Below are 20,477 nucleotides of genomic sequence, written 5' to 3'. Positions count from 1 at the left end.
ATGAGAATACCACATAATAAACAAATAAATGTAATTTAATTTTTTAAAGTTGATTGACTATGAAAAACACATAAGTAACTTGCTAAATTTTACTTATTTTTTGTTGAATATGAAAATACATATGGGTAGACTTTACATACTAAAATAAGTGTGTGTGTGTGTGTGTGTGTGTGTTTGTGTGTGTGTAGATATCCCAGACATATATCATAGCTTTTATTTTAGGAGCCATATGTTTTAACTAGATTCAATCCTAGGTATTGCATCAATGTTATTCTAATTTTAAACTACTTTTAAGCTTTATTATGTTTTGTGTGTGTGTGTATATATATATATATATATATATATATATATATATATATATAATGTCTGTAAACATGGTAAATTGGCTCATTTTAAAAGTTTGCTTTGTGATATGTAGGTTTTTGCTATTTTTAAATATGTTCTCATATAAAACCATGTCTTCTGCAAATAAAGAATAAAGGAGTTTTGCTATGATTAATTTTGTCTTTGTCCTGGCTGAGTCTTTGAACAGAATGTTGTGGAGAATAGATTGGGGAAAGCTAGCTTGCCTCCCTTGATCTCACAGAAACATCTGTCTTTCAGTGTTAACATGATGCCAGCTATAGTATTTTTGTGGATACCATCATCAAATTTAGAAATTCCCTTTACATATTTTGTAGTGTTCATTTGAAATTGTTGTGATTGTATTATTAAATGTTTGTCAAATTTATCAAATGTTAATTTTCTAAATTCTTTGTGATTCTTGTATAAATATGGTGGATCACATTGACTGCGGGTATTTCAGCAACATGGAATGGGTAAAAATTGTATAATGTGCCGGGCGGTGGTGGCACATGCCTTTAATCCCAGCACTAGGGAGGCAGAGGCAGGCAGATCTTTGTGAGTTCGAGGCCAGCCTGGTCTACAGAGCGAGATCCAGGAAAGGCACAAAGCTACACAGAGAAACCCTGTCTCTAAAAACACCAAAAAATAAATTGTATAATGTTAGTAAACATCATAAAATGTTAGTCTCTAAGTGTAATGTCTAGTAAACTAGTTTTATAACTAAATTCCTGAGAAATTTTTTTTCTTTTCTCTCTCTCTTTTATTCTTGTGTGTGTGTGTGTGTGTGTGTGTGTGTGTGTGTGTGTGTGTGGTGGGAGGGGTGCCGTACCTATCTTGTAGAAGCCACAGAACAACCTCATTTGTCTCCTTGGGTGCAGTCCACCTTTGTGTTGTTGTTTGAGACAGGTTCTCTTATGGTCCACAGGGTCTCTTACTGGCCAATGAGCCCCAGGGATCCTCCACATGCTCAGATTGGGATTAAGTGTATCCCCACAATGCTCTGCTTTTCTTAAGGCAATTCTGGGAACTGAACTCAGGTCTTTTCACCCAGGGTTGTTTTTGAAATTTTATTTGATTTGATTTTGAATTTGGAATATAGGTAATAGATGGTATAGGTGTTCTCCCTTTCTAAGACAGGGTCTCATTATGTGCCCATGCTGGATTTGGACTCTTTTTGCAGCCTAAGTTTATCTCCAGTCTGAGACTGTCCTACTTCTGCCCCCCCCAACACTAGGATTAGATGTGTATTCTACCATGTATGACTGGGTCTCTATTTCCTAGAACCGCTTGTGTAAGTTTGGTCGTACATTCACTCCTTAAGCATTGTGTGGGATACATTAGTAAAGGCTTTTATTTTCTATTTGCATTTTAAATATATGGTTCCATGGTATGTGGTTTACTTCTTGTCTGATGAGATACATGTGGTTACATTTTATCATTCTTATATGCAATGGGGTGGATATAACCCTTTTCTATTGTTGATAATTTTCCCCCTTATAATGGACTTTCTGCAGTTTGATTTTTCTGTTCATCATTGTGTTTTTTTTTTTTAATTAGGACTTATCTTATTTGTATTTTTCTTCATTTTATATTTTTTAACAATATTTTTTGGTCATTTCTGACTATTATTTTGTAATCTATTTTTATAAGTCCTGTTGCCTTTCTGATCCCAGCCAGATGCAGATACTGGCCCATCACCAACACAGATTCAATGACTGACTTCACGTACTTTTATGTAGTACTGGAAGGTTTGGGTTTTATTTATTTATTTTTTGCTAATATTTTAAATCTGCAACTTTCCATACTTATTTTGATCGTATTCACTCTGCATTTTGTTTTCATTTCAAGTATTTTGTATTTATTAAATTCCTTTATAGCCACATCCTATCTGCTCTACTGACCACCCTTGCATTTCCTATATTTTAATTATCTACTTACTGTATTGCTGTTTGCTTTGCTGCGGATGGAGCCCAGGAGCTCACACATGCCAGATAAGTGTTTTTCCACTGGGCTCCATCCTCAGCCTCAGAAATCAAGAGAAATGGTCACATTCTACCACAATCAATTCATTTCTGTGATGTGTTTATCTAAGTTATTCTATTATTAATAAAAACTTGGGATGCAAACCTGTTAGATCAAGAAAGCAGCGGAGAAACGATGGCTGACTCTTTCTCTCCACGTCCCAGATGGAAAAGACCAAGAAGTCTCCCTAAGCCTCTCCTTCTCTCTTCCTGTACCTCTCTATCTGGTCCTCCAAAATCTCTATGGCTCATTCCAATCGGCCAGTGGTGGACTCTGCCCCTTAATTCAACCTTTAACTTTACTAGCAGTGTAGGATTGTCAGGGCAAACAAATATCCCACCACATTTCTCTTTATTCAGTTGAATTATGATTTCTATGTATGATCCCATTCCCAACAAATTTCTGCTTCTTAAAAATTGTTCTCCAAACAAAGATTGTGGAGAACGTGCTATCTGACCTTCCCAAAACTCAACCACCTTATGATATTTAAATTCTACAACATTTTCAAAGAAGCCATCAAAACCATTTCATAATAAATATTTTAAAATGTGAATCTATATTTCAAAATTTTAATTATATTTCTATTGAGATATTCAGTGGCCCATGTACATAGGCATGTACATACCAAGGCACACATGTGCAGGTCAGAAGACTTTTGGGAATCTTTTCCTTCCACCTTGTGTGCCTGAGGAATAGAACTCATGAGCTTGGCAGCAAGCACTTTTGCCCACTAGACAGTCTCACTGGCCCTCGAAAAGCAAGTTCTTACCTTCTACAGTCCAATAACATTAACTATTTTTCTCTAAACACTAGTATTTAGGCACATTGAATAGATAAAACAATTACTTTTTGCATGTACAAGGTGCCAATGTCACTTGACAATGTTAGTACAAATGACATGACATTAAAGTTTGTTAAATTTTTATCTTTATGCCTCTAAATACATATTATATCTAATATTTGTTTTATAAATGTGCAGTAGTTTATTGTACTACAATTAATAATTAAGTAAATAAATACAAACATTGAGGGGGACCATTGTGGGTGTGTTTTTAGCAATAATAAGTATATAACTTATTATAAATCACCAGTGGGGAAAAAGATAATGACAAGTAAACTAATTACATCACTATAACAGCATTTGGAATTTTTTTCTATTAAATTAAATGTAACTAATTTACTCATGAAATAAATGTCTCTCTATGAGCACAGAGAAGTAAATTGTAGTTAAAAAAACAAATTTAAGAAAGATTTAAAACATTTCAAAATAGTATCGTCACACCATAAATTACAATAAATTCAGAAAATAGGCTTAGTACAAATGACTTGTTCTCAACAGATGATTTAAAGGTGAGGTAACCCTAAGACATTCAGTTAAGTGTGAAGATAAGGAAGCAAAGAGAAAATATTGAGAACAGAAAATTGTGAAGGGAATGAAAAGGCAGATGATAATAATTTAGAAAAGAATAAAAAGGCAGTAAGGGAAAGAGATGGAAGACAGAGGAAAGGAAAGAGGTAGGATGGAAAGAAAAAGACAAAGTGAAAGAAACAGGCAACAGGGAAGGAACAGGCAGGAAGGGCAAAGGAAGTGACAGGAGCCTGTCCCCATGATTTACCTACCAAAATCATGGAGGAGCTTAGCCCCCAAAATCACACATTAATGGGATTCAGAGGACAGAAAATGATGTTTAAGGGGAAGCCTTCATAATGGAATGCTGTTGGCTGTAAGCAAAGCAAAGACACAGACAGACAGACAGACAGACAGACAGACTATTGCCTGGTTTTTCTATGGAATGCATTGTTTGCCTAGGAACTGACAACAAAAGTGGCCCAACCCCAAGGCTGGAGCTATAAGGTGTACCTGCCTTGGATGCATCTATGTGAATATGGACAGCAAAGAAGAAAGGATGTTTCAAACATTAACCATGTAGGAATGTGGTATTTATGCCACGTCTGAAGTTCATGGATATTTTAATGAAGAGTTTCTTCTCTATTATACATTGAATGTATGTTCAGTATAGAGCATTTGGAAAATATTAAAACCGTAACAACAATAAAATTACCTGAAAGGTTCCCATGTCAAACTAAGATCTCTGAATATCTGAGACAATTACTTTGTGTCTTGTTGTTTTGTTTTTGAGACAGAATCTTGTCATCCTAGTTAACTTTGAACTCACTATGTAGCTAAGGATGACCTTGAACTTCTGGTCCTTTTGCCTATACTTCCAGAGTGCTTGGATCAGATGAATGAACCACCACACCCAGGTTATGTGGTTCCAGTGACTGAACTTGGTACTTTGTGTATGCGAAGAAGGTGTCCTAACACTTTAGCTATATCTTCTTGCAATTTTACATAATTTAAAATCATCGATATCTTTGTTTTACAAATTTATATTCAGATTTATTCCTTAGCTTTAACTACCAAAAGGAAAAAATAAGATATAAAAAAAATGGAGGCTGATGATTTTATGTTCCTAAGTGTTCATTTCTCTGTATATTTTTAATGGAAGAATATAAGAGCCTCTTCTTATAGTCATTCTTAAAGTAAAGCTTTTGTGTTATTAATTTCTTAGGAAAGATATTAGGTAATGTTTTATTTACTCTGTTTTCCATTGGTTTCCATGTTGGTTAAATAGTCTTGTTTTTCTTTTTCCAATTTTCTTCTCATGCCATATTTTACTTCATGTGGCCCAGAGAGCAGTTAAGCCTGTCTCATATACGCTTCTGTTTTTTCAACTCCAGTCTCACTTGTCACTAAATAAGACTGTGGTTTTCCTAAATAATTATCCTTTAAAAGAAAAGCAAGTATCTGACCTCTGTCCATCCAGCCAACTAAAAATTGTACTTTTTGGTCATGAAGCAATCACAGTTGACTTCTTGGTGGGAATATTAGCAATATTTAACAACTAATCCAGAGAAATGTTCTGTGATTGCCAGTGATGTTATAAAAACATAGCTTTGTAATAATGGAATAAAATTAAATCCATATCTCATCGAGAATGTTCTTTGAGTCATCTTTTGACAGAGGTCAAATATGCAATGTGACACTAAGACCTGTCAACTATCAGATGCCATACGTCATAAAGATATCTCTTATTGTAAATGTATTTGTTCTTTTGCTCCAATGAAAGTGATCCTCAGAGCTATTAACTTCCATGTTTCCTCTCTCAGAAGGTGATGATGGAGTCATTTCATACAATGATTTTGTAAATGGAAAGTTAAAGTTTCTCTCTATTTGGGTAACTCAACTGAAGTTGTTATAACTATCTCTGCTTGGATGCTGCATTCATAAGTAGGCTCTCCAAAACTGATGCTCTGATTACTGAAATGCTTAACATTAAGTGAAGGCATGGGCTGCTTTTAGACATTTGCTATTTCTATGAATTATGCATATTATAGAATTTAATCAAAGTAGTAAGTAGATGATTCCAATTTAATTCAATATAGAATATCTTAACTCTCACACATGACCCTATATATGTGCAGAAATAAAAGGATTATCACTGTCAAAAATTAATTATCTTTGCTATGAGTAGAGAGCAGATTCAATCACTTACCACATCTCCTTTAAGATATATTTTGAAGATGAGGATAAAGGAGCAATGAAAAATTGAAATAGATGCTGAGCTATCTTTCAGCTATACAAGAAAACAACACAAATTCAGGATCTATCTTTGTGGGAGCAGGTGATGAATCTCTATATAGTAGAACTGGATGAGCCTGGGTTGCCTTTCTTTTCTTGGAATGGCACATGTCCTCCAGTTTTACATATTTCCATCTATAGCCCCTATCTAATGAAGATTGCTACTTCAGTAAATGTGACTCAGGATAAAACCCTGACAGAAGAGTATTCTAGGCTCAGGCTGCTTCATTTGATTTGTGGCTCTATTAAGTATTAATAAAGCTCTGTCCAAGTCCTTTAATCTCTCTGTGACTCAGTTTCTTTATATGGAAAAGGAAATCATAAAACAAATTATCTCAGGATGTTCTCTGACTTGAATGAGTCCTACGCATTTAATATTAAGATTATATAGCTTATGGGGCTGAAGAGACGGCTCAGTGGTCAAGAACTACTGTTTTTGCAGAAAACCTAAGCTCAGTTCCCAATACCCACATTATGTAGCTCACAACCACCTTTAACTTTGCTTCTAGAGGATCTGGCACCCTCTTCTGGCCTCCATTGGCATTTTTACACACACAGCATACATTCACATCCACATAAATAAAAACAAAATTAAAAGATTATACAGCATATGATAAACCATTGGAGCATAAGAATTCTGACTTTGTAAATTTAGAAAACAAAAGAAGAAAACAAAGATGGAAGACAGGGATGAAAAAAGAATATAATACAAAAATTAATTCTAAGATCAGCTCAACTAGGGACTGGAAAGATGGTTCAGCAGTTAAGAATGCATACTGATCTTGTAGAGAACCTGAATTTTTTTCCTAGTACTCACACTGGACAGCTCACAACTGACTATAAATCCTGTTCTAAGGGATCTAATGCCTTCTTTTAGCCTCCATGGGCACTTCTGCACTCTTATGGTGTAAATACATATACATTAGGCATACAAATACACGTATGTACCATAAAATAAAAAATGAATCAATAAATCTTGAAAAAAGACTGACTTGATCATATACTTTCTCATCCGCTCTATTTCAAGTTCTTAAATACACAACCATCTTATCAGTGAAACTCTAGTCTCTACAGCATTATTTGATAACATGGGTGGCCAGTCAAAAATAAAGTTGGCTGAATATATAAATGAATAATCAAGAATATTCACACATAAATACATATATGTGAATGTATATAATGACATCTGCATATCTGGTACAAATAAAATAAAATAAACCACATAAAATGTTTTATAATTTTTCCAAATATTTTATGACTATCTCCAAGCTTCATATTACATTAGCCAATGGATTAAAAAATGTTTCCTGTTTCCAGAAAGGAGAAACTCATGCCCCCACCCGCAAGGCAAATAAGCAAATAACATTTTCAATATAAAGAGATACATTTATGACCTTTGAAGCATGAAAATTTCTATAAAAGGTATGTTATAGAACATAACCTACATGAGGCTCAAAAATGATCCATAAACTCAAAGGCAAACAGGAGGGAATGGCCATAGGTTTCAATCTTTCTTCATTGGTTGTAGATATAGCAGGTGTCAAGGTCAAACCTAAGCTGTAACATGATCAACCCACTACCTTTACCGTTTTATTAATATACATAAAATCAACTTGAAGGCCTCTAAAAACATTATTTATGTTAAGGCTCCTTTTGAAGAAGGTTACAGAGGGCATGACACCCAGAATGAAAACAAACAAATGAACAAATAAAAACAAAAATTTGCCTATGATCAAGGCCAAGCATAATTTCCCCAGCTGTCTTCCTTGGCACTCACTTGATGAGTTGTCTGTACTGTGGAGGCTGACCACTGGGACCCTTGGACCTGGAATTTAAAAACACACACATATATATAGGTTTTTAAAATCATGTAAGGTGGCTGGGAAAATGACTGAATGGGCAAAGGTCATGCTTATGACCAAAATTATGCTTCTCAGGAAGGCCATGTGGCAGAATCCCTTTTTTTTTTTCCAGACGGAACTACTTTACATCTAAAAATACAAAAACCCAGAATCAAAATAAACAGAATTCATGCCACTCACTACATTTCAAGGGGATGTATGAATTCCATTTCATATCTGAGAAGTACACTACCACATTAAAGGAAAAAAGAGGCGTTTTAAAACGTCCTTGCAAGTTCTCTCTAAACATATCCATATAAGAGTATGGCATGACGTCAAGAGACAAAAGAAGGAATAAGGGGCGGAGCCACTGCTCAGCACCAAATGAAGGAGAGCAGAGGAGGCAAGTTCACGTAACTCCCCAAATCCTTGTATGCATGGGTATGGGTATTCTGTGTGAACAGGTCAATCTGTGTGCGGGTAGAGGTCAAAGGACAAGCTGGGGCATGGCTCTTCAGTTACCATTCAGCTTTTTTTTTTTTTTTTTTTAATAATGTCTCTTACTGGCTTGGATTTTGTCAAGTAAGTTAGACTGGTTATCAGCCCCAGGTATCTGATTCTCTTCCCCAGCACTGGGATTAACAATGCATGCTGTCATACTGGACATTTTTTTTTCCAGTGTGACTTCTAGGGCCCAAATTCAGGTCCCCATTCTCATAAGGAAAGCATTTTACCAATGGAGTTGACTCTTTTGCCCCCATTGATCCCAAATCTCTTAACATTAAAACTACTGTTTAGGAGGAAGGCAGACATTGATTTTTTTTAATAGACAAATTGTTACTGTGCTATGATTTTGTTAAAATAATTGTCCACCTCTTTAGATTCCACAGGTTCAGATGTCCCGATAGATTGTACATCCACTTTAATTCCTAAAGATTTCTATTTGAGGGGACTGGAGAGATGGCTCAGCAATTAAGGGCATGCATTGTCCTTGGAAGAACCTAGATTCAGTTTCTAGCATCCAAGTTGAGAAACTCACTATGACTTACTCCAGCTCCAGGAAATCTGAAGCCTTCTTATGGCCTTCTCTAAGTGAAATAAGTGTCAAATCAAAGCAAATATCTAATTTATAAACACCTATTAATAATGAAACTGTTCAAACCAAGTATATGCAGTGGGTCCCATTGAACAGCATATACTATCTAACCTTCACAGAATAACAAGAAATGTTGGTTCATGGGACTGAAGCTGGCATCAAAATATGTGCAATCATCTTTCATAAAGTTGCATGAGATGCAAACACGATTCAACAGTCCCTCGGTAGAAGCACTGGGAAAATAAAACAACAATGAGAAATAATGTTAATATAGACACTTGAACTTCATGGCATCAACATTTAAATACAGTCAAAAAGAAAATTTGTCTCACAGCTCCCATAGAAATACTTTCTAACCTGTGATTCACTCAACACATGCAAAACCATGTTTCATGACTAACGTTATGACATATACATTTTTCTTCTGGGGATAACGTTGAAATTATATGTGTGCATATAAGTTGTAGATGCATATAAATATAAATAAATTCCAGGGGATTCATATAATTTGTTTTTAACTCCATTTTTCCTTTTAATATTTATTTCATTTTTATTTATGTGTATGCATATGTGTATACGTACATGTATGTACCTGAGGAGGCCAGAAGAGAATGTCTGAGTGCTGGGAACCGAACTCTGGCTCTCTGCAAGTGCAGTATAGATTCTTAACTGCTGAGCTATCTCCAGCTCCTACATTTTCTTCATAAGTATTTGTATGTACAGTCTAAAAGAGAACTTCCTCGTAGCATCACAGATAAAGCAATCTTCAACAAACATCAGCCAAGAGATGAATAACTATTTCTACAACTTTCCTCAAATGAAGTTCATAACTTTGCAACCTCAACAGTCTAAACATTAGAATTCAGCATCTTAAATTTTTGTATCAAAGATGGGCACTGAAATTTTTAAGTAAAGAAACCACAATTGTGTATTGATAATACGTAAAATACTACTGATGTACCAGATCAATGGGAAACCTTTTGTCTTTATTTTATGACAATGGTGCTTTGGGTAAGAAGGTATGAGAAATTCATTCAAGAATAAACCACATATTAATTCCTTTTATTTTATAAATAGTTCTGAGCACAATATTAGCCTAGTCAGCAGATGAAAACCTGTGCCTTCTTTACCCCCAAAAGGAGGAGTGCTCATGTTAGATGTCTTGGGGAGGTATCAGCAGCTAATGGCTCCTGAGGGAAGGAGAGACATTTTCTTGTGTGGTTCAGCCACTGAGGAGTTGCCCATGTTCCTATAAATAACCCTAACAAAACTCTCTCTGTCTCTCTCTCTGTCTCTCTGTCCCTCTGTCTCTGTCTCTGTCTCTGTCTCTCTCTCTCTCTCACACACATACACACACACACACACACACACACACACACACACACACACACACACACACAGAAGTAGAAGGGAGACTTGGGATGAGGAATAAGGCCAGCAGGAGCGGGAGGGGATAAGGTAAGTGAATATGATGAAAATATATGCATGGATGAAAATGTCATGATGCCAGTATTATGCATAATTAATACATAGTATCCAAAAGCTTTAAAAAAGCTTATTTGAACAAAGTGTTCTCAAACACATTTCAGAATGGTTCGTAATTTTAGATACACATGAATGTGTGAATAAAAACCATATTGATTTTGATGCATAGGATATGACAGTCCTGGGAAAAAGAGAAGAGGTGTTAGAATGGACACACAGGTAAGAGAAGGAACTCAGGCTTAGTGTTATTTGTTGCCCTCAGAGCTGCAACTTGATACTTGAAAGGCTGTGAGATCATCACAATCCACAGACATACTAGGCACTTAAAAATTCACCCTTTGATGACTTGTGAGATAATCACATAAATTTATTTGAACTATGGTTATGAATTTTTCCATTTAAAAGATTTTTAGGGCAAAGTTCAGTTTTACTAAATATATTTACAGTGATGTTGAACCATTATTCCAGAGAGATTTAGCAGTTTCCGGGGTGCGCATACTTTGCCAGTGGTAACAAGATTTGAAGCCTTTCTGTCTCTCTGTCCTTTTCCATAAAGCTTTCACATCCAAGCTCTCTAGAGATTCACATTGGTATTTAAGACTTCTTTAGTATGAATGTACGTGTGATATGAATGTGTGTTCAGGAACACTTTCCTGTGTTATGTTCAAGGTCCTAACGCTGATGTTGGGTGTCACCCACTATTTCTCCATATATATATATATATTTTTTGAGACAAAATCTCTCACTGAACTCAAAGCTGGCCATTTCAGCTATGTTGCTGACTGGGAAGTTCCAGGGATCCTCCTGTGTTTCCACCCACCCAGCATTATGATCATAGGCATGCACCCACACATTTTATATGGGTGCTGGGGATCAGAACTCAGATCCTCATGCTTGTACAGCAAGCATTAGCCTGTTATCTCCCCAGCACCCTTTACACTACTCAATATTCCTAAAACAAACAAAAATATATATACAATACTTTTAGACAAAAATACAAACACAAGATTTGGTAACAATTCTGATTCTTCCATATATCAAATCAACCACGGGCCATTTTTTTTTTCCAGCTCAGGCAAGATTGTGATTGAGTTTTCTGGGTCAAACTCCATCTTACTGTCAAGCCAACTGGCACTTCATGAGCCATGTAAGAGGACACTTGTTAGCAATATGTTCTCTTTATAGCACAGTCCACTGCACTAGTCCAGGTCATGGACTATTGACTGCTTAGGCCCAATCATGAGACAAGTAACCACAGAGATCTAAGAAGTCAATGTTCCTCAAGTCACTTTAAGACTAATAAGAGCAAAGAGCCTTGAATATGTTCATCCAATGACCTTGACCAAAGCTTGGCTCCAACAGATATTGCTTTTTTTTATTTAATTTTTTAAAAATTTTTATTTTGCAATACAATTCAGTTCTACATATCAGCCACGGATTCCCTTGTTCTCCCCCCTCCCACCCCCCCTCACCTTCCCCCCAGCCCACTCCCTATTCCCACTTCCTCCAGGGCAAAGCCTCCCCCGCGGACTGAGATCAACCTGGTAGACTCAGTCCAGGTAGGTCCAGTCCCCTCCTCCCAGGCCGAGCCAAGCGACCCTGCATAGGCCCCAGGTTTCAAACAGCCAACTCATGCAATGAGCATAGGACCCGGTCCTACTGCCTAGATGCCTCCCAAACAGATCAAGCCAATCAACTGTCTCACCCATTCAGAGGGCCTGATCCAGTTGGAGACCCCTCAGCCATTGGTTCATAGTTCATGTGTTTCCATTCGTTTGGCTATTTGTCCCTGTGCTTCATCCAACCTTGGTCTCAACAATCCTCGTTCATATAAACCCTCCTTATTCTCGCTAATTGGACTCCCAGAGATCCACCCAGGGCATAGCCATGGATCTCTGCATCCAGATCCCTCAGTAGTTGGATGAGGTTTCTAGCACGACAATTAGGGTGTTTGGGCATCCCATCACCAGAGTAGGTCAGTTCGGGCTGTATCTCGACCATTGCCAGAAGTCTGTTGTGGGGGTATCTTTGTGGATTTCTGTGGGCCTCTCTAGCACTTTGCTTCTTTCTATTCTCATGTGGTTTTCATTTACCATGGTCTCCTATTCCTTGTTCTCCCTCTCTGTTGTTCTCCTCCACTGCTGGTGGGATTGCTTTTTTTTAATGAAAGTAATAAAATGTTGTCAAGTATTTCATCTCTAAAACATTGTTCATAGTTTTTAGTTTTCATTGTCAAATTCATATAATATAGGGTCTTAATGATGACTTATCTGGATTTGATTGGTCTTTACCTCTTAAATGCTGAATTTTTGTCTACCCAGCTTTTGCATAGCAATTGGAAATCCAAACTCCAGTCCCCATGCTTTCAGTGAGCACTATAACCCCAGCCCTTAATATACATTTTTACTCTCAAGAGAAAGCCTAGGCTACTTGGTAAGAAGGAGAGGTGAAACTTCTTCAAACAGGGTGAATTTCCACTGAGAATAACCATAGCAGTCTTGACATGTTTAAAATAATTGTATGAAATGGAAATTAGAAAGTGCATGTAGAATCTAGAAATAATAGGGCCTTTGCCTGCCCCAAATAAAAAGCCAGTTTTTTTGTGAGATCCTGTTGAGAGCTTGCAGAATGAGGAGACATTTTAATGGTGGATAGCTGAGCTCTTAAGCCCTTGATGAATTTAGTTTCATATTTGGGAGTCCTGGGCACATATGAATATTCACATATATATTGCTTCATTTTATTTAAGCAAAGAACATTCTAAACTCAGATAAGGCTACCTTCTCCAAAAATCTCATTTAATTTTATGAACCTCAACACAACAAGAACAAAAAAAGAAAAGAAAAGAAAAAGACACAGAAAGAAGCCATTGCTTGCTAGAATTTGTATTCAAAATCCTGTCCATCATGCTATTATGCTATACAGGAATAAATTGTATTTATGCCACATTGATTGACATACAAAAAACTTAACATGAGATGGTGCAAAAGGAAAGATTGCTAGGAAAATATGTAAATGTCTGTAATGTGGGGAGGTGAGAAAAGCCACATCCGTATGCACAAAAAGTACTGTGAAACTATAAAAGTGGATAAATAAAAAGAAGAAGCGACATAGAAATCTTCAGTCAGGGAATAATTCCCCAGGCTCCCAGAGGGTCACAGCCAAAGGACCAGAGTAAGAGTGTAAGGTTCTTTCTTGCAGAGATTGGCCATAATGAAAATTAAGCCAGGTTTTTCATATCTTTCTTCTTCATTGCTGTGTTTGCAGTGTGAACTAAATTTCCAAGAAAGAACCTGAATTGAACATTTATAGAGGCTGATTGAATGCTTAGAACTTCAATGATCGCAGAGAAGTTGGAATGTCACAGGTTCAGAGCCAAATTATCTTGGGCTATCTTAGCCCCTTGGATAGCCATTTATTGGCCACCTCTGTGCATGAACTGACATTGTTGTGACTATTAGATAAATCCCTTTGGGATGTAGAAATAGACCCCTAGACCACGAACCTCCAAATTAAGACTGTCTTCAGATACCAGCATCAGAGTCTATAGCTCAGATTTCACAGGCTGACTGTGAGTTGTCTAGCTGAGGTTTCCACCAATGTACTTGAAAAGGATCTTGATTCGTGAATTTGTCATATTACTATAAAAGCTCTGTGAATCTGTTACCCAATTGGAATACTATATTTGGGGTGACCTAAATCTGTGTTCCCAGGACATGGTCATTCATATCTGGTTCCAGAATAAACTGTCTTTTATTCTCTCTGAAGTGAGAGCTATGTCTTTTTTGTCACATCAGGAAAAAAAAAGATATAAACAACAAGAGAGAAAATCCTTCTCCGGGTGTAGCTCCCTACACTTGCTGAGGCCCATGCCCAAGAGACAAGACCAAGAGTTTGAGGTTGTCATGTTGAGACCGGTTCTTCCCTTGCCATATTGAAAATAAGCTGATATTTCTCCACACCCCTGTGGTCCTGTGTTCATGGCCTCTGAAAAGCCAACCTAGGGGAAAAGAGCTCCCACCACCTACCTGTACAGCTGCCTCCCTCGGGGAGAAAACTCTGTGCTCAGAAAGTAACTGTTGGGGAAAAAAATAGCAAGGACATTAGAGGTATATTTATTTTTCTCAATCTTAGTTTTCACCTGAATTTTCTAACCCATCAAAAAGACAGGCAAGGGCTGTTTTGTTACTGAGTCATGGGAATTTGTTCCATATGTGAAACTGACGTGTCTTGCTTTGTAAAATAATCACTCTACTTCATAATCTTTCCCCAAGTCTTAAGAGTATGTGATAGGACTGTGTCTACACAGTGCCTGTGAACAAAGCAAAGATAACAATTTTAAGATTTATTTTTATTTATGTGTATCTGTATATATATTTGCAAGTGCCCATGGGGGGCAGCAGAGGGTGTCAGAGTCCCCTGTAGCAGAAATTACATGAAGTTGCAAGCCTCCTAATATGGGTACTGGGAACTGAACCTGGGTCCTCTGTAAGAGCAGTACATGGTCCAGCTCCCAAAGAAAGCTTTTAAGGAGAGGGTTATTATTACATGGGTAGCTTGTTTGAACAAGAGCTTTGGTAAGAAAATTATTCTCCTATAATAGAAAAGATTACACTTGACAATGCTGATGAGGAGCCCATGTAGAGAAGCAAAAACAATCACATTTTTTGAGTTGTTTCATCATAGGCTAAGATCCGTATCACTTCCCAGTTTCCCGATGTCAGATGCCGCACTGTAATTTGCTCGCTTTTACTCTGCAAAAAATAAAATTGAAAATATTGATTTCTCATTTTTACTTAAACAGTGTCTCCTTGGTAAACAAAAAAAGAATACTGGAAGCCTCTGCTTCATCTAATTCCTTTGCAACTAACATTCAGTTTCCTACATTAAAATCAAGGACTCACACATGTTCTAACAAAGAGACCATAGTGGGACAGGGCCTTTATCCCTATGCTATATGAAAGCAATTCAGGAAATGCCAGGCGGCCTTGCAGCTCTGAGGTATCCTCAGGGAAGCACTTGGTTCCAATGTGAGACTTCTATTGAAATAGGTGGCAGCTGTACAGTTGTATGGCCTCACAGCAAACGTTTCAGAAGAAACTTTACTGCAACCAAGCAACGTTATTAGTCTCCACCTTTCTTATGTGTGTGCTGCCGTGACACTTGGTAAGTTGTATAATATTCAAACCAGGACAAAGCTGTCTGCATTCTCATATATTTTTCTCTCTATATGTGTGAGTAAATTGCACATGCTCACATGATATCTCAGTCCAGCACATATTGATCAGATCAGGCTAATGGCTTGTCCTTCGCTATAGACGTACACCATTTCTTTGCAAACCTTTCTTGTTAGCTTTTTAAATATCCAAAGATTAGTCAACACAGTCATCCCATTGTGCTACAAAATACGAGAAGTTGTTCATCCTCAGACTGTATATATGATTCCCACATTTTTTTGTTTTGTTTTGTTTTGTTTTTCGAGACAGGGTTTCTCTGTGTAGCTTTGCGCCTTTTCCTGGAACTCACTTGGTAGCCCAGGCTGGCCTCCAACTCACAGAGATCCATCTGGCTCTGCCTCCCGAGTGCTGGGATTAAAGGCGTGCGCCATCAACGCCCGGCTTACATTTTTGTTTTTAAAGTCAAACCTCTTTATGTTTCCAGAGGTACATGGCTAAGAAAACACCTGGAGATGGGGCTCTTGGTCATAGAACACACACATGCTTTTAACCTGTGTTGGCTTTCATGTTTGTGTTTGTTTTTGAGACTGGGGATTACTTTGCCTCAGCATCCTGGATTTCAGGCATGTGGTACCACACATGATTCAGCCTCTGGAGTACTGGATTGCAGACATGTGTCAACATGCATGCCTGGCATTGCTTTTCGAATATCTGTCCACTGGCAATGTGAGCCCTGGACTTCATCTTTCATGTTTTCTCCCTGACTCTTACTTATTTCTTATTCTTTATTTTCTGTCAAGTGGAACCAAAAATTCTATTTATTTAAAAAATATACAAAGGTTGAGAAAGCTAAATATAAAATGATTTCATCAAGGGACAATGTTTTGAATATGTTTATTCTGTTTCCTTTTCCTTGAGGAATCATTTGAAAGCAAGATGAACCTCTGAACATACTGGCAAGCATCTTTCTGGGAAGGTGTCCCCATATCACTGAATTACAATAATAAAAATTACATTAACATTTTTGAAAATTTATATATGAATACTGTATTTACATTATTTATACCCATCCTTCTCCTCCTTCAACTCCTATGTACACACAACGACCTTTCAAATTCTCGACTTCTTTAATTATTGTTGTCTCTCTCTCTCTCACACACACATATATACACAGATGTGTATGTATATTTTTGTCTATAAAGACATGTATGTATATGGAAATACAACCCATTGAGTTGATTTAGTATTGCTCATATGCACATGTGTTTAATACCAACCACTTGACATTGGATAACGTAGCAGAGGCTCATCCTTTCTTAGCAATCATGAACAGACTAAAGCTTTCCATCCAGGATTGTAGTTTTCAACCTTCCTAATGCTGTGACACTTCAATACAGTTCCTCATGCCGTGGTGATGCCAATCATAAAATTATTTCATTGCTACTATATAACTACAATTCTGCTACTGTTTTTAATCATGATATAAATATCTGATACATGACCCCTAAAAGGGTCATGACTCACAGGTTGAGAACCACTGATGTAGGGGCTATGAGAGACTTCCCCCACCCACATTGGAATCTTTAATGTCTTATAAAGTAAAAGGCAAAGACCAGGAGGATAGCTCAGTGGGCAAAAGCACTTGCCAAACAAGCCTGATGACCTGAGTTCGAGTTCCAGAACCCACAGTGAAAGGGATAGTAGCAACTTTTGAATGCTGTCTGCTGACTTCCATATATCCTCGCACTCAGTGACTACATACTCACACAAACAAATAAATTGAAAAAATATTAAAGTCAAAGTTGGAAATAAAATACATCTATGTTGTTTGTGTATTAAAGAGTTTACAAGCAAATAAAGTAGACCTAGATAGGTGGAATACAGATAAATGATATACTAAGAAATTGGTTGTGTTTTATTTTATGTCTAGGACAAGAAATTACATAAAAAAAAATTTGGCTTTTGAAAAGTTGTAATTGCTGTTATTAACTCTCAGTTTTTATAGCATTGTCCTGACAGAATGTTACTGTCTGAGGAATATTCCCAAGGCATCTTTGTTCAGAATATAGATATATGATTGGGGAAATTTTCTTACCACAGCTTACTGCCAATTCCATTTGAAACAGAAAGCGAACACATGGTCTATATGCCACTCTGTTTCCATAGTAACACAATCTTTTTTCAAAACATTTTTAGTCTTCTACATTTTAATCTTTTTCTTAAATTCTCTATTCCTGTCCACTATGTTGGTGCATGCCTACAATCTCTCAGCTCAGAAGGTTGAGGCAGGAGGATTGGGAACTATCTGACAGCCCAGCTACACAGTAATCTGGGACATATCACCAGAACATGCCTCAATGAAACTAAGAAAACAAATGGAAGGAATCTTGTTCTTATAAATTCTCTGGCCTTCTGGCTGTCGCTATTCACATTGTATCAAGTTCTTTATGTACTATCTGAGGTAATAATATGATTTAAGTCTTTGTAGACCAAAGGTATAGAATATTTTGAAAGACTTTTGGCTCACAGATTTCTGAGTTGATCGTTTTGTCTGTTTCTCAGTAAAACTTCATGTTTATGTGTATTGTTTTAGTTTGGTTATGAATAAAACTCAAACCTTTTGAGAAATGCTTGAATAGAGTGTATAGAAGATTATAAGCATGCAATATTCACTTCAAAGATGTATTTGGTCCCAAATATTACATATTTAAAGCCAATGATAGCGGTGCATACTCATAGCCCAGGAATAAGGGACTGAGGAGGGCGATCAGGAGCTCAATCTAGACTGCACCTCATAAGTCAAAAGCCAGACTGTACTAAATTGTGAGAATGTGTCTCAGAGACCTAAAAAATTACTGCAAGAACGGTACAGTTCTAAGATTATGAAAAAAAAATCTATTGTTGGAAGCATTATAGAAAGCTCATGACCTTTTAATTTTATTTACAATATCCATCATGTCCAGTTGTTTCATTTCCAACAAGGTAAATAACCTCTAGTAAAGAACATGAAACCATTTTTCCCACGGAGGGCCTCACTAATTTTCCCATCTCCTGCATTAGAACACTGTATTCCATAAGAGTAAACATTAACTTTTGTATGAACTCCCAGCAACTCATTCCAAACCAATCAGAATGTGTTAAGTTAATATCAAACACATAAAACTAAATGCAGAAACTTGAATAATTTATACAAGGGGATGTCTGAACTTAGGATAGTTTTGCAAACACTTTCAGGAAACATAAAACCAAAGAAAGAAAATTTACATTTTTAGCATTGATGATTGAGTGTGTGTGTGTGTGTGTGTGTGTGTGTGTGTGTGTATACCATGGCATATGTGTGAAGGTCAGAGGACAACCTGTGGGAGTCATGTCTCTCCTTCCACCATGTAAGCCCCAGTGATTAAATTCATGATGTCAGGTTTGGCCACAAGTAGCTTTTCCAGTTAAACTCTCTCTCACAGCAAGGAATGCAAATTTAACAATGTAGAAAAGAATACAAATTTTTATTACACAGTAATATGTTTTTTCTGAATCCATAATCTCTTCTATATAAACTTGGCAGGAGAGAAACACGGAGTGCAGATCTCAACCTGTGTGTAGTCTAAAAGAGGCTACACTATGGCAATATATTTTCAATTCAACTTTTCAGCTTTAAATTCAGAACAAAACAGCAAAAAATCATGTGACAGTTCATTCTCCAAAGGGGACTGGAAATCTAGAATGAAGTGGATGTATTGGAGACTAGACATCAGACACACACACACACACACACACACACACACACACACATACACACACGTGCTGAATTATTGATGATTTTATCTTATGCAAAAGAGTAATATATGAGCCATGCATTTCTATTAAAAAAAACTGGAAGCATGTTGGCACATTCAGCAGTGCCTGTGTTTCTCACCTGATAACTCCCTGTTTATTCAAATATCTGATATTAAATTCTGCCTAAAGTCTATGGCCTCTAAATAAGGGAAATACTGTACTGCTCAAAAATAGCATGCCTTCATTTACTGTCTATTCATCACAGGAAATGAACTCATTGTTTTCAGACAATGTCCTAATCAGATAGAGTAGTGAAATTTAATGAAAAACTTTTATTAGGTTGATTAGGTGATAGGATTATGAATTGGGAGCATGCTATTCTCTACAGTGCTTATAATGAATAAGGGAACTTAAATGGTTCTGCGTGAAATCATCAACTCTACTGTGAGAAACTTGTTGTTGTATCGACAAAGTGAGCAGATGCAACAATGAATATTTTTTTTTTTTTTACTCAACACAGCTTGGGAAGATGACAGTCTGGAAACTCTGCTCACCCTTCTCTGAATGGGAGAAACATGGTGAGGGTTAATCCTGACTTTCACCGTGACAAGATTTGTAATAACCTGGGAGACATTTCTCTGGGCATGCCCAAGAGGGAGTCTCTAGATTGGCTTAACTGAGGAAGGAAGATGTGCCCTAAATGTGGGCAGCTGTATTCCATGGTCTGTGTTCTGGCACTGAATAAAATAGAAGAAGTGAGCTGAATACCAGCACTCATCTCTCTCTGTTTCCTGACTATGGTCACTATGAGACAAGCTATTTCAAGCTCCTGCCACCGTGCCTTCCCACCATGATGGATTGTATTCTCAAGCTGGGAGCAAAATAAATGTTGTTGTTGTTGGGTATTTTGTCACAGCAATAAGAAGAGTGAGTAGTAGAGGGGTCATGTGCAAATAACTGTTCAGAGGAACAGTCTCACATCCAACAATAGAGAGGTACACATTGTTCATAAGAACAACTATGTTCACGTGTCTGTGTCTATATGAGTGCATGTGCATGTATATGAAGGTGCACATTCCTATGCCCATGGGTGG

The 20,477-nt window shown here is 37.0% G+C and overlaps 1 protein-coding gene across 1 annotated transcript in view; it reads right to left on the bottom strand.

Annotated features, from left to right (window-relative positions):
* The window catches only part of Dpp10 (dipeptidyl peptidase like 10), a 143,325-nt gene that overhangs the window by 35,134 nt on the left and 87,714 nt on the right, over positions 1-20,477 (bottom strand). The window contains exons 9-12 of the mRNA XM_059280624.1: positions 15,095-15,186; positions 14,461-14,508; positions 9,059-9,180; positions 7,788-7,835 (exon numbers count right to left, since the gene is read on the bottom strand). Of these exons, the coding sequence (XP_059136607.1) occupies positions 7,788-7,835; positions 9,059-9,180; positions 14,461-14,508; positions 15,095-15,186 (310 nt within the window). The remainder of the gene's footprint in view (positions 1-7,787; positions 7,836-9,058; positions 9,181-14,460; positions 14,509-15,094; positions 15,187-20,477) is intronic.

Source organism: Peromyscus eremicus, chromosome 15, assembly GCF_949786415.1.
Source record: "Peromyscus eremicus chromosome 15, PerEre_H2_v1, whole genome shotgun sequence".
NCBI lineage: Eukaryota > Metazoa > Chordata > Mammalia > Rodentia > Cricetidae > Peromyscus > Peromyscus eremicus.
This window is presented reverse-complemented; position numbering and strand designations above follow the sequence as displayed.